The sequence below is a fragment of the Oncorhynchus nerka genome, linkage group LG26, assembly GCF_034236695.1.
Source record: "Oncorhynchus nerka isolate Pitt River linkage group LG26, Oner_Uvic_2.0, whole genome shotgun sequence".
NCBI classification, from domain to species: domain Eukaryota; kingdom Metazoa; phylum Chordata; class Actinopteri; order Salmoniformes; family Salmonidae; genus Oncorhynchus; species Oncorhynchus nerka.
Window position 1 is genome coordinate 6837448 of NC_088421.1, and position 16438 is coordinate 6853885.

Sequence of the window (16438 nt, forward strand, 5' to 3'; positions counted from 1 at the left end):
GGAGGCCCTGTTTACACACATTCTCCGGCACTACGGGGTGCCTGAGGATAGAGTGTCTGATCGGGGTCCCCAGATCACATCAAGGGTCTGGAACATTTAAGGTGTTCATGGAACGTCTGGGGGGTCTCGGTCAGCCTTACCTCAGTTTTTCACCCCGAGAGTAATGGGCAGGTGGAGAGAGTTAACCAGGATGTGGGTAGGTTTCTGCGGTCTTATTGCCAGGACCGGCCGGAGGAGTGGGCGAAGTTCGTGCCCTGGGCAGAGATGGCCCAGAACTCGCTACGCCACTCCTCCACTAACCTTTCTCCCTTTCAATGTATATTAGGGTATCAGCCGGGTCTAGCTCCTTGGCATCAGAGTCAGACCGAGGCTCCCGTGAACAATTCGAGGTCTGGCGATAGAGGTAATTCATAAACTTGTCAACTCCTTTCTGGTCCCAGGCGGTGGACTCATATTTACCCCTGCTGTACAATTTCAGAGTATGCGAAATGAAGGCCATCTGTTCGTCAGCCTAGAAGAAGACTGATTTGTATTAGTATATGCCTTATGCATTGATGGCAAATATCAGAAAATTATAGCAAACTGCATATTCCTTCTAAACTAATTATATACAGTGCATTCGGAAAGTGTTCAGAACCCGTCACTATCTGCACATTTTGTTATGTTACAGAACTATTGTAAAATGTATTAAATATTTGTTTTATCAATCTAAACACAATAACCCATAATGACCAAGCCAAAACATGTTTTTAGACATTTTTGCTAATTTTATTCAAAACGAAAAACTGTTCTTGCTTTCTCATTATTAGATATTGTGTGTAGATTGATGATTTATTTATCTGTAATCAATTTTAGAAATGATCTGTAACGTAACAACATGTGGGAAAGGTGAAGGGGTCTGAATATTTTCCGAATTCAGTGTTTAATCCACTCTAAGAAAAAAAAGGTTATGGATAGAACAAAACATTTTTTATGCATATTTCTCACCTTCAAATTATTGACTTGTCAGTATTGTTTGTCAGGGAAAGTGATCTGAGGTCCTCGATAGACTTCATGACCCTGAGATGCCAAAAAATATAAACAAAATATTGCATCGTTATTACTGTACAAAAAGGAGTCAGGTCATTTAAATGAAACGTAGCAGGAACAAGTGAATAAACATGACCCTATATCCTACCATTTTCTGAAGCATCGTTATGGTGTTGTTGCTGAACACTTGGAACATGCTCGGAGACCGAGGCAGTGTCTTCATCCATGTGCATCCGATGGTTTTTATTCCAGGTGCAAAACATCCAAAAGCTGATTGAACCCATTTTAGCTTAGGTCAATATGTCGACAGTATGCCGTTCTCGGTCTATCCGCAATCAACCTTGATGCCCTTCCAAACCGAAATATACCCGACTTCGTATATTTCCGACAAAACAGAGTTCTGCCACGCTCCAACCTGTGTCGATCCTTCATACAAAGAGTCTGCAAGGTATTCCAAAAGTGAAAGATGGAAGTTCCCTTACACTTTCATACCTGAGAGTGTTGTTCTTCGTTTGGAGAAAATGCAGGGAAAGGCTATTTTATCATGAAATATTTTCCTTTCATCCAGGATTGTTTTTAATAGAAGAAGTAAACATGTGAATCTATTTTAGTCAGATTATGGCCGAAATAAATATAACCATATGGAACAAAATTTAGTTTGGCCTTTCACTTCGAAAACAACAGCATTTCATGTTTGAAAACGCAACACCTTTTAATTTGCGCACAGAAACTATGGTGCCAACTAGGTTGTAACCACCTGCTTAAAGGGTAATTGTGGTATCTAGACCTCAACTGCCTATTTAAAGATACAGATCAACATTGTATGGGTTCTATCAATTACACACTCAACATTCATTTATTTAGTTTTAAAAACGGGTTTAAGTGGTCTGAATAATTTTGGTAGACCTGCACCATTATGCTCCCTGTTTTCAGAATAAAACACTGGTAGCCTATGCAGTGCACAGGCAGTATAGACCTTGGCCATACCCCTTACCTTGGCATTAGTGCTTAAATTGGAGTCTATATTTCGGGTGCTTTTGAATCTGGGCCTACACGCACTTGTGAGTAATTTATAGGTCTGTCACGTAGATCATATGTCAAGTATTCCACATTCGTGTGTTTTTATTGGACTTTTATCCAGATATGAGAGTTGATGTTACCTCTGCATCTATTATCTTTCCACTGTAGAGACTGAAGAGTAACAGCACGGTTAGCGATTGCTATACTCGATTGAACTAACATTCAGAATGTGGAGTTATAATTATGTTGCATGATATCCAGTAAATATGTACTTGCTAGAAGTAATAACTATCTGAATCAACAATGTTTTACAGTGATATGATGATGTCTGAAAGGGCGGGAAAGTATGGCTGGAATTCTGAGTTTGTTTTTCATTGAAGATGATGTTGATATGCAATTGTTAGTAGGAATAATTTCTCATTTAGGAAAACATTTCAACGAAAAACTCGTATTTCAAGGTTGCATCACACCACCGACTTTTACAAAATTGTGAGCGCAATTTCAACCAATGTAAGTCTGTTTGTATCTTTATTTAAATACTATAACCTACATTGAAATTATTTGCAACACGGAGAAATAACATACACGAAAATTACACGTTTTGCAGAAATGAACTAAAAGTAATGCTACTCTCACACGTGTTTTCTTGGCATTTTTGATTTCTTGTAAAAATCCCTCAGGATGCTCCCCATTTCAGCTCTCACGACCTCCCATGAGCACAAGCTGAAACTCTAAAATACAAAAACGACAAACAAATATGTATTAGGTGAAAATAATACATTATACAACATAGGTATAGGCTAGGCCCACTCCACCCCTCTCAATAAAATGCAGCCTATGAGGTGCTTTACCTCACGTGAAAGAAAGTCGTCCAGCTGTTTGAAGTAGTTCTTAACCATATCACCAATTGGAAGTTTTTGACGCAGACGCATGTCTCTGACCTGAAATAGTAAACAACAACATTAATATAAATATACATGTGATTACATTAATAATAATATACATAATCGTAATTGTGTAACAAGTTACAGTTAACAAATTAAACGTAAACAAGAACGTACACATTCCGAATAGGTCATATATTGTCGAGCAAGAAGGTCTTGAAGGTCCCTGAGTTTGATGGAATTCCATTTCACAAGAGTTAGGTTTTGTTGGAAGAGCTGGCTGGCTAGTTGAAACGCAAGTCTCAGTGTCCAAACCTTTTCTCCCTCCTGTAATCAGAATAACACTTCGTGTAACCATTCGGTTGAATTTGACTAACACAGAAATTGTAGACACTCATGATCTCCTGAGCATCACCTCTTTTGAAAGCGTTGGACGTTGGACCATTATCATTTCCGCCTCTGGGATACAGCCTCTTGGTCTCCTCTCCTATGCCACACACAAAATACACAAAACCTCAAATAAACAACTAAATATATGAACGAATTAAGCTCAAATAATCAATTTTCAACTATATAAATAACTTGTGATATCACATGCATGCTACAGCCTATATTTCTAAATATGTCTCTGCCTATACATTGACTAACCATGGCAAGATCATTGAGTGTCTGGCGAGTTTGAGAAAGATTATACATGTGCTCCTTTTGGTTACTGCATTTAGCATAAACAACCGGGTAAAGAACAATTACACACAGAAGATGTACCACAAAGGAGACATTAAGAGTGGTCATGTGTCCGGTGAGTTGATAAATCCCTGAACACTACTTCTAAACGGTCGGCTACCTACCCTACCTTCATAGCCTCCCTCATTGATATGCCATGGATGAGGTCATTTGTTAAACAAGGAAAGTTCAAGTGGGGAAAGCGAAAGAGAATGGGAAATTCCATTCCTTCACCTTTCAGAGCTGTTGACATTTTTTGCGTTCTTGTCTTCTGTGTGCAGATACACAGTGCCCTTCACGCAATGTATTTTCAACACAGTAGCCTGTCTTTTTTTAAAGTTCAAATTTATATTTATTGAGTAGGCTTGATAGCCTACAATATAAGCGTTTAAAGGCATACTATTTATATCCCCGCTCTCAAGGGATGGAACGTGTAACTAATTGCACAGCTACTCTGTTTCAGAAAGAATACCATGATGATAATAGTTGGACTCCACACAGCTGCTCCACTACAGTTATCCTAATGTACTACATGTAGCCTATGCCATTTCATTATTTGTTGGTAAACAAATTGACATTTGAATTTAAAAAGGTAATTCAAACCATTTCTTGTGGACCTGATGTATTATTAAGAGCTAGATACAATTTCATGAAGGTGTTTTCCTTACAGTTTCTATAGGCCAAATAAAATAACATGAACAATGACTGCTCAGTGCTCACTGTCAGCGAGCTACTATGCAGATTAAAGGCATTTTGTTATTTTGTATGACTGCACGTGGGACAGGGTCACGGCTAGAAGGGATCCGTCTTTGGCCAAGTTAACGTCAGATTTGACTTTTCGAAGCAGGTTAGGATAACTAACATAGCAGGTTAGGATTATTAGGTTAAATTTAGGAAAAGAGTCCATGCTTATTGCATGTATTAACATGTTCTGTTAGTAGCAGCCAATGGGTGGTGTTCAATGTAGGCCTACATTCCATGAGACTTTTGAAAAAAAGCATGCAAGGCTTGACTTTAACATTAATCCACTTGTCCATCAGACAACGAGGTGACTGAAAATGCTGTGTTTTTACATAAAAAATAAAGTGCATTATTATTCCCATACCATTATTAGAGAGAAACAGATACATTTTGCTACCCTCCGCCTATTGGGTACTTAGCTTATTCAAGACAGTCTCAAAATACAACACTGCCCCTTTAAGGAATACAAAAATCTCTGGCTTTTCAAAGATGGATAGATATGCACACATTTTGTGGTCTTGTGGGAAGCAACCACTCCCCTATTGTTGACTAGACATTGTCTATAACTGGGCTAATCAATCAATAACTAGCAAAGAATATGAAAAAATGTACACAGGTGGCTAAATGCATCTCTCACGTTTGATATCAAAGCAAGCGCATTTACCCCAGTTCAAAGTGAACGGCTCAGATCCATGTATGGCAATGGCTATTTGCATATAGGTCTACTGCAGCTCTGATTGGTTATGGCGCACTGGTCTGCGTTGAGGATAGTCCTGAGTCGTGCCTGTCAATGCAATAGATTCCTACTCCAATGCGCTCTGCTTACAAGAAAATCTCTTGCACAGTTCATTTAGTTTCGGTATGTTACATTGAAGTGGCTAATACTCCGTTGATTCGAGCATTCCCACAGTAGAGTGAAACGTTGATAGTGGTAACAAAAGGGGGAAATTCTAGAAAGATGAGTGATGTTCAATCTAGTGCTTCTCTGCGCAGGCTGATATTTATTCTGCTCGGCAGCCCGAGGGGAGCTGTGCTCAGCTTTGAGGGAACATTGCTTGTACCTATCCAATCCTGTTAATTACCTATCCAAGCCTTTCAGATCTATATGTGTGTAGTGGGTAGGGGTTGTTTCTGGACAGGAACGCCATTTCTACCTGCCCCTTTCCCCCTAATGGAATTCAGCTCACCGCTGTGCCTTGTCTGACTTACAGTAGATTCCATCTTTACATTTTTATGTAATATTACCTATTTCTGCATCTCTCCACTGCTAAACCATTGGTTTGTTAGTCATATGCCTCATAATCGTTGTCACAGGGGAGTTAAAAGATGGGTGCGTGACTCATTTGTTGCAATGTCCTACATCATTCATTATATTTAGAGATGCCCCCACCCTCACAGTAATCAACATGTAAAATACACTCAGTGGTCAGTTAATTAGGTACACCAATCCTGACTGCCATCAGAGTGATGCAAAAGGAACCGGGATTCATCAGACCAAGCAACCTTTTTCCACTTCTCAATTGTCCAGTTTTGGTGATTGCTTTCCCAGTGGAGCCGCTTCTTCTTGTTTACAGCTGGTAGGAGTAGAACCCATTTTGGTCGTCTGCTGCAATAGACCATCCATGACAAGGAGCCACAAATGGTTATTTCTGAGATGCTGTTCTGCACGCCACTGTTATATTGTTGGAAATTATCATTATGTGGTGGAAATGTAAAATTCATGACATGCTATACTGTTTAATTAGACTTCCTATGCTATTTTTACTTAGAGAATTGTCCATTGTTATATGTTCGGATTTTGCTCATACAGGCTTGTCATATGTGACTTAGTGATAAGTCAGAGTGTACAGATAAGAGTCGTTTGGGTGCAATCGCAGTTTGTGACATCCTGTTTTCACAATCTACAGGAACTTAGATGTATGGAAAGACGCAGAAAGGAACAGACATCGGTGGCAACGTCAGCTATCTTAAACTTCTTATGGGCAGGTGGGATGGTAGCGTCCCACCTGGCCAACATCCGGTGAAATTGCAGAGTGCGAAATTCAAACTACAGATTTATAAATATTTAACTTTCATAAAATCACCAGTGTAATACATCAAAATAAACCTTAACTTCTTGTTAATCCATCTGCTGTGTTAGATTTCAAAAAGGCTTTACGGCAAAAGCACACCATGCGATTATCTGAGGACAGCACCCCACATACAAAAGCATGAAAAACATATTTCAACCAGGCAGGTGCGCCACGAATGTCAGAAATAGCGATATAATAAATGCCTTACCTTTGATGATCTTCTGTTGGCACTCCAAAAGGTCCCAGATACATCACAAATGGTTATTTTTGTTCGATAATGTCCTTCTTTATAGCCATAAAAAAACTCAGTTTAGCTGGCACGCTTCAGTCAATAATCCATCCAGTTTCCTTCCATCAAAAAGCATACAGGGCACAATCCTGAGATAGAAAAATAAAATATTCCTGCAGGCTCTAAATTTTTTTTTGTAAAAATAGAAAATATATATTCAAAAAGAATGGGAAATTTGCATTAAAATACATACATATATTTTAATTGAGAAGAAATTACTCTTAAAATTCTAAGAGATGTTCCTAACCAAATACTGTTTCTTTTGTGTGTTTGTTTTTGTTTCATGCGTGTGTGTATTGATGCTAGATTTATATTATGGACAGACGAATGACCGTAATTTGGTCATATGTGTTATCGACAACAGTAAGATTTTAAACATGCCACTCGTATAAGATCTCCCATATTCTCCAGTAGTTAATTGGCAGACGCTTCAATATTTCTTCTAAGGTATCAGGTGCCGTGACCAATTAAAAGGCAGAAATACCATAACTACTCTCAAGGGAACTGTAACGGCTTTCTAATGGTGAAGGAGAGTCGGACCAAACTGCAGCGTGTCTATTGTGATTCATCTTTAATAAACAAACGTAACACACAACAAAACACTAACACTACAAACCGAAAACAGCCTATACAAGTGTCTACTAACCTCTAACCAGGACATCAAGACACACAGGACAATCACCCACAATACAACCAAAGAATATGGCTGCCTAAATATGGTTCCCAATCAGAGACAACGGTAAACACCTGCCTCTGATTGAGAACCACTTCAGACAGCCATAGACTCTCCTAGAACACCCCACTAAGCTACAATCCCACTATACACACATTCCAAAATCCCAAGACAAAACACACCACAATACAAAAACTCTATGCCACACCCTGGCCTGACCCAATACATGAAGAAAACACAAAATACTTAGACCAGGGCGTGACAGGAACTGCGTATCATTACCTTGGATTTTTTAAAAAGCCATATATTTAAACCATGAGTGAGGAAATCTAAACTCTGGACACCGTTGAGAGAGGCGTAGAAATAACCATCATAGAAGAAGTAAACTATAGCAAAGTCATAGAGGCACTAAATTAAGCGCAATGCATTCTACCAATTCCGCTCGAACATGGGAAAAAATCTAATCATGGATAACGGAAAATTCCAAACTAATCAAGAATTCAGAGATGCTATTGTGAGTTGGCACAATGACATAAAAGACTAATCTAAAGCTCAATACATCACAGTTTTGATGTTAGCGAAAAACCGATGAAACCAAGATTATTAGATGTACTCAGCATAACCTCACTAACCATACTATATGTGAAGTAAATTGAGTATTTAGTATGCTTATTGGTTTTAAGATACAGATTCATTGATTTAATTAATTATGACACATGTTCAGAAAATGTTGAGGATAGTTGTAAAGTAAATAAATTACGTTATACATTATTTTGGCTGACAATTTGTTAGTTATGCTATCCTTATGAACCATAAAGCATATCATTACAGCAGTATGTACTGTTAATATATGTTAGCTAGCTACCTAAGGTTAGTTGGCTACTAACACATCAATCTAGCTAGTATATTAACTATATGCTATCTAACTACCCATCAGTTATTGACTTGATTATTCACATCATTCTTAGCTTAGCTAAATGGTATAGTCATTTTGCATTCTCATCGGACAGTGTAAAAATGGGTGCTTCGTAAATTTGCCCTGGCTATCTGCTCCAATTTCACTGGCGGAGTGGTACCAGGAAAATAACGTCTCCCTCATGGTCAACAAAACAAAGGAGCTGATCTTGGACTTCAGGAGACAGCAGAGGGAGCACGCCCACATCCACATCGTCAGGCCCTCAGTGGAGAAGGTAAAAAGCTTCAAGTACACATCACTGACAATCTGAAATGTTCCATCCATACCGACAGTGCAGCGCTGAAGTTATTAACCTGTTTGGGAGATTGGTTTTTGTTCGGAATTTTGGATGACTGACATGCCCAAAGTAAACTGCCTGTTACTTAGTCCCAGAAGCTAGGATATGCATATACTTGGATTGGATAGAAAACACTCTGAAGTTTCTGAAACTGTTAAAATAATGTGAGTATAACAGAACTGATATGGCAGGTGAAAACCAAAGGAAAATCCATCCAGAATGTTATGTTGTTGAAGTCTCAGGCCATTTCAGTGCTTGCCTATAGGAAATACAAATAGATAGGACCCAGATTGCAGTACCTATGGCTTCCACTAGATGTCAACAGTCTTTAGAATGGGTTTCAGGCTTGTTTTTTTAATGAACAAGTAGTTGGAAGAACTACAAGGTGTCTCTCATTAGAAAAGTGGACATGTTGGCGCGTGAATGAGGTGCGCACTCTTCATAATTTATATCTTCCCCATTGAACATACTATTCTCGTCTTAAATATTATTGTTTATTTAGATATTAGAGTAACTGAGGATTAATTAGAAACACCATTTGATTTGTTTGGATGGACTTTAGTGGTAACTTTTTGGGTTCGTTTATATACATGTTGAAAGAGTGGATAACTGAGATCATTGGCACCAACTAACCTGACATTTTTGACATAAAGAAGGACTTTATCAAACAAAACAACCATTCATTGTGTAACTGGGACACGTGGGATTGCAAACAGAGGAAGATCTTCAAAGGTAAGTGATTTATGTAATCGCTATTTGTGTTTTTGTGTCGCCTGTGCTGGTTGAAAAATTATTTTGTTGTGGGGCACTGTCATCAGATAATCGCATGGTATGTTTTCGCCGTAAAGCCTTTTTGAAATCTGACAATGCGGTTGGATTAACAAGAAGTTAAGCTTTTAAATTATGTATGTATGTAGATGGCATAGCAGTTCAGACGTCTTTTGTCCTCGTCTTGTCGTGTCCCGTATATATATATATTTACAACTTTTTTCACATAACTTTTTATATATATTTTTTAATTTTCCATAAACTCATCTTCAAAACACTCTCCTGCAACCCACCTCACCAATGTATATTTATAAAAAAGTATTATTTACCTCAAATCTGTAATCCTCCAAGAAACTAGCCAGAAACTAGCCAGAAGCTAGCCAGAAGCTAATCCAGAAGTTAATCAGAAGCTAGTTAGCTTCGTTACTGGCTAATCATTAGTATTCAGCTAACCACGGTTTGTGGTCATCAGCTATCCTTTAGCTCGAAAATCTATTGCCAGTTTTGTATGGCGCAGCGCGGCTCGGAACGGAACATACCGGACCAATTTTTCTCTCCATGTCCCTGGATTTCAACCGCTAACTCTGGACATTCATACCTGGATCTCACAGCTAGCTAGCTGCTATCCGTGTGACTATCGGCTTTCATCGATTCTGGCGCAAACATCAATTATTCCGGAGCTAGCCAGCTGAAGAGTTCCATCAATCACTCCTGGGCTACAATCACCTATCCGGACCCGTTTTACTGTCTACGCGGAGCCCCACCGGGCCTTCACAACTGGACTGCCGACGTTATCTACCCGAAGGAGTTATCCGGCTGGCTCCTCCGTCGCGACGTTACCTGAACGCCCATCTGCGGCCCGCTAACCGTTAGCTGTCTTATCGGCTGCTATCTGAATAGACAATCGGACAATTTATTTATTTATTTTTATTATTATTTTTCTTTATTTTTCTTCTTGGGCCTCTATAACTACATCTATAGATTTTTTGGTTGTTGTGTGATTTGGATTAATCCCCTCTACCACACGGAACCCCACTAATCTACTGACGGAACGCAAGAGGTGGCTAATAACAGACCTCCATCCTATGCTAGCTTGCTACCGATGGCCTGGCTAGCTGTCTAAATCGCCGTGACCCCCAACCAATCCTCTCTACTCACTGGACCCTTTTGATCACTCGACTAAGCATGCCTCTCCTTAATGTCAATATGCCTTGTCCATTGCTGTTCTGGTTAGTGTTTATTGGCTTATTTCACTGTAGAGCCTCTAGTCCTGCTCACCATACCTTATCCAACCTATTAGTTCCACCACCCACACATGCAATGACATCTCCTGGTTTCAATGATGTTTCTAGAGACAATATCTCTCTCTTCATCACTCAATACCTAGGTTTACCTCCACTGTATTCACATCCTACCATACCTTTGTCTGTACATTATACCTTGATGCTATTTTATCGCCCCCAGAAACCTCCTTTAACTCTCTGTTCCAGACGTTCTAGACAACCAATTCTTATTGCTTTTAGCCGTACCCTTATTTTACTCCTCCTCTGTTCCTCTGGCGATGTAGAGGTGAATCCAGGCCCTGCAGTGTCTAGCTCCACTCCTATTCCCCAGGCGCTCTCTTTTGACGACTTCTGTAACCGTAGTAGCCTTGGTTTCATGCATGTTAACATTAGAAGCCTCCTCCCTAAGTTTGTTCTATTCACTGCTTTAGCACACTCTGCCAACCCGGATTTTCTAGCTGTGTCTGAATCCTGGCTTAGGAAGACAACCAAAAATTCTGAAATTTTAATCCCGAACTACAACATTTTCAGACAAAATAGAACTGCCAAAGGGGGCGGTGTTGCAATCTACTGCAAAGATAGCCTGCAGAGTTCTGTCCTACTATCCAGGTCTGTACCCAAACAATTTGAACTTCTACTTTTAAAAATCCACCTCTCTAAAAACAAGTCTCTCACCGTTGCCGCCTGCTATAGACCACCCTCTGCCCCCAGCTGTGCTCTGGACACCATATGTGAACTGATTGCCCCCCCATCTATCTTCAGAGCTCGTGCTGCTAGGCGACCTAAACTGGAACATGCTTAACACCCCAGCCATCCTACAATCTAAACTTGATGCCCTCAATCTCACACAAATTATCAATGAACCTACCAGGTACCTCCCCAAAGCCTTAAACATGGGCACCCTCATAGATATCATCCTAACCAACTTGCCCTCTAAATACACCTCTGCTGTCTTCAACCAAGATCTCAGCGATCACTGCCTCATTGCCTTCATCCGTAATGGGTCAGCGGTCAAACGACCTCCACTCATCACTGTCAAACGCTCCCTGAAACACTTCAGCGAGCAGGCCTTTCTAATCGACCTGGCCGGGGTATCCTGGAAGCATATTGATCTCATCCCGTCAGTAGAGGATGCCTGGATATTTTTTTTAAATGCCTTCCTAACCATCTTAAATAAACATGCCCCATTCAAGAAATTTAGAACCAGGAACAGATATAGCCCTTGGTTCTCCCCAGACCTGACTGCCCTTAACCAACACAAAAACATCATATGGCGTTCTGCATTAGCATCGAACAGCCCCCGTGATATGCAGCTGTTCAGGGAAGCTAGAAACCGTTATACACAGGCAGTTAGAAAAGCCAAGGCTAGCTTTTTCAAGCAGAAATTTGCTTCCTGCAACACTAACTCAAAAAAGTTCTGGGACACTGTAAAGTCCATGGAGAATAAGAACACCTCCTCCCAGCTGCCCACTGCACTGAAGATAGGAAACACTGTCACCACTGATAAATCCACCATAATTGAGAATTTTAATAAGTATTTTTCTACGGCTGGCCATGCTTTCCACCTGGCTACTCCTACCCCGGTCAACAGCACTGCACCCCCAACAGCAACTCGCCCAAGCCTTCCCAATTTCTCCTTCTCCCAAATCCATTCAGCTTATGTTCTGAAAGAACTGAAAAATCTGGACCCCTACAAATCAGCCGGGCTAGACAATCTGGACCTTTTCTTTCTAAAATTATCTTCCGAAATTGTTGCCACCCCTATTACTAGCCTGTTCAACCTCTCTTTCGTGTCATCTGAGATTCCCAAAGATTGGAAAGCAGCTGCGGTCATCCCCCTCTTCAAAGGGGAGGACACTCTTGACCCAAACTGCTACAGACCTATATCTATCCTACCATGCCTTTCTAAGGTCTTCGAAAGCCAAGTCAACAAACAGATTACCGACCATTTCGAATCTCACCATACCTTCTCTGCTATGCAATCTGGTTTCAGGGCTGGTCATGGATGCACCTCAGCCACGCTCAAGGTCCTAAACGATATCTTAACCGCCATCGATAAGAAACATTACTGTGCAGCCGTATTCATTGATCTGGCCAAGGCTTTCGACTCTGTCAATCACCACATCCTCATCGGCAGACTCGACAGCCTTGGTTTCTCAAATGATTGCCTCGCCTGGTTCACCAACTACTTCTCTGATAGAGTTCAGTGTGTCAAATCGGAGGGTCTGCTGTCCGGACCTCTGGCAGTCTCTATGGGGGTGCCACAGGGTTCAATTCTCGGGCCGACTCTCTTCTCTGTATACATCAATGATGTCGCTCTTGCTGCTGGTGATTCTCTGATCCACCTCTACGCAGACGACACCATTCTGTATACTTCTGGCCCTTCTTTGGACACTGTGTTAACAACCCTCCAGGCAAGCTTCAATGCCATACAACTCTCCTTCCGTGGCCTCCAACTGCTCTTAAACGCAAATAAAACTAAATGCATGCTATTCAACCGATCATTCCCCGCACCTACCCGCCCATCCAGCATCACTACTCTGGACGGCTCTGACTTAGAATACGTGGATAACTACAAATACCTAGGTGTCTGGCTAGACTGTAAACTCTCCTTCCAGACTCACATTAAGCATCTCAAATCAAAAATTTCTTCACTCATGCTGCCAAACATACCCTCGTCGATCCTCGACTTCGGCGATGTCATCTATAAAATAGCCTCCACCACTCTACTCAGCATACTGGATGGGTACTGGACTTCCTGACGGGCCGCCCCCAGGTGGTGAGTCTAGGCAACAACATCTCCACCCCGCTGATCCTCAACACTGGGGCCCCACAAGGGTGCATTCTGAGCCCACTCCTGTACTCCCTGTTCACCCACGACTGTGTGGCCACGCACGCCTCCAACTCAATCATCAAGTTTGCGGACGACACAACAGTGGTAGGCTTGATTACCAACAACGACGAGACGGCCTACAGGGAGGAGGTGAGGGCCCTCGGAGTGTGGTGTCAGGAAAATAACCTCACACTCAACGTCAACAAAACTAAGGAGATGATTGTGGACTTAAGGAAACAGCAGAGGGAACACCCCCCTATCCACATCGATGGAACAGTAGTGGAGAGGGTAGCAAGTTTTAAGTTCCTCGGCATACACATCACAGACAAACTGAATTGGTCCACCCACACAGACAGCATCGTAAAGAAGGCGCAGCAGCGCCTCTTCAACCTCAGGAGGCTGAAGAAATTTGGCTTGTCACCAAAAGCATTCACAAACTTCTACAGATGCACAATCGAGAGCATCCTGGCGGGCTGTATCACCGCCTGGTACGGCAACTGCTCCGTCCACAACCGTAAGGCTCTCCAGAGGGTAGTGAGGTCTGCACAACGCATCACCGGGGGCAAACTACCTGCCCTCCAGGACACCTACACCACCCGATGTTACAGGAACGCCATAAAGATCATCAAGGACAACAACCACCTGAGCCACTGCCTGTTCACCCCGCTATCATCCAGAAGGCGAGGTCAGTACAGGTGCATCAAAGCTGGGACCGAGAGACTGAAAAACAGCTTCTATCTCAAGGCCATCAGACTGTTAAACAGCCACCACTAACATTGAGTGGCTGCTGCCAACACACTGACTCAACTCCAGCCACTCTAATAATGGGAATTGATGGGAAATGATGTAAAATATATCACTAGCCACTTTAAACAATGCTACCTAATACAATGTTTACATACCCTACATTATTAATCTCATATGTATACGTATATACTGTACTCTATATCATCTACTGCATCTTTATGTAATACATGTATCACTAGCCACTTTAACTATGCCACTTTGTTTACATACTCATCTCATATGTATATACTGTACTCGATACCATCTACTGTATCTTGCCTATGCCGCTCTGTACCATCACTCATTCATATATCTTTATGTACATATTCTTTATCCCCTTACACTTGTGTGTATAAGACAGTAGTTTTGGAATTGTTAGTTAGATTACTTGTTGGCTATTACTGCATTGTCGGAACTAGAAGCACAAGCATTTTGCTACACTCGCATTAACATCTGCTAACCATGTGTTTGTGACATTTTTTTGTGATTTGATTTGATTTGATTTAGTCTATCACAGCACCATCCGTTTTGTCACCAAAGCCCAATATACTACCCACCACTGTGACCTGTACGCTCTCGTTGGCTGGCCCTCGCTTCATTCTTGTCGCCAAACCCACTGGCTACAGGTTATCTACAAGTCTCTTCTAGTTAAAGCCCCGCCCTATCTCAGCTCGCTGGTCACCATAGCAGCACCCACTCATAGCACACACTCCAGCAGGTATATCTCACTGGTCACCCCCAAAGCCAATTCCTCATTTGGTCGCCTTTCCTTCCAGTTCTCTGCTGCCACTGACTGGAACAAACTGCAAAAATCACTGAAGCTGGAGAGTCCCATCTCCCTCACTAGCTTTAAGAACCAGCTGTCAGAGCAGCTCACAGATCACTGCACCTGTTCATAGCCCATCTGTATACAGCCCATCTATCTACCTCATCCCCATGCTGTATTTTTTTTATTTTGCTCCTTTTGCACCACAGTATCTCTACTTGCATATCCATCTTTTGCACATCTACCATTCCAGTGTTTAATTGCCATATTGTATTTACTTCGCCACCATGGCCTATTTATTGCCTTAACTCCCTTATTTGACCATATTTGCACTCACTGTATATAGACTTTGTTTTCTTTTTTCTACTGTATTATTGACTGTGTGTTTTGTTCATTCCATGTGTAACTCTGTTGTTGTATGTGGCAAAATGCTATGATTTATCTTGGCCAGGTCGCAGTTGCAAATGAGAACTTGTTCTCAACCAGCTTACCTGGTTAAATAAAGGTGAAATAAATCAAATAAAATAAAAATGTTGTGGGGGTGCTTTGCAGCAGGAGGGACTGGTTTGTGGCAGGAGACTGGTGCACTTCACAAAATAGATCGAACCATGAGGAAAGGAAAATTATGTGGACATATTGAAGCAACATCTCAAGACATCAGTTAGGAAGTTAAAGCTTGGTCGCAAATGGGTCTTCCAAATGGACAATGACCCCAAGCATACTTCCAAAGTTGTGGCAAAATGGCTTTTAAGGACAACAGCCCTGACCTCAATCCTATTGAAAATTTGTGGGCAGTACTGTAAAAGTGTGTGCGAGCCAGGAGGCCTATAAACCTGACTCAGTTACACCAGCTCTGTCAGGAGGAATGGACCAGAATTCACCAAACTTATTGTGGGAAGCTTGTGGAAGGTACCTGAAACATTTGACCCAAGTTAAGCAATTTAATGGCAATTCTACCATATACTAATTGAGTGTATGTAAACTTCTGGCCAACTGGGAATGTGATGAAAGAAATAAAAGTTTAAATAAATCATTCTCTCTACTATTATTCTGACATTTCACTTTCTTAAAATAAATTGGTGATCCTAATTGACCTAAGACAGGGAATTCTTACTTGGATTAAATTTTAGGAACTTTGAAAACTGAATTTAAATGTTGTTGGTTAAGGTGTATGTAATCTTCCGACTTCAACTGTACATTGATGCAGTTCAGACATTTTTTGCTCATTGACGTCTTACACATTCTAAATTCCACAGTTCTACATCGTTTATATGTCGGCTAGACATCAACATTCTATTATGATATCTTGGCAACATCT

At 41.1% G+C, this 16438-nt stretch overlaps 1 protein-coding gene across 1 annotated transcript in view; it reads right to left on the minus strand.

Annotated features, from left to right (window-relative positions):
- The window catches only part of LOC115110858 (interferon a3-like), a 115315-nt gene that overhangs the window by 43508 nt on the left and 55369 nt on the right, over positions 1–16438 (minus strand). The window contains exon 5 of the mRNA XM_029636783.2: positions 11974–12013. Within this exon, the coding sequence (XP_029492643.1) occupies positions 11974–12013 (40 nt within the window). The remainder of the gene's footprint in view (positions 1–11973; positions 12014–16438) is intronic.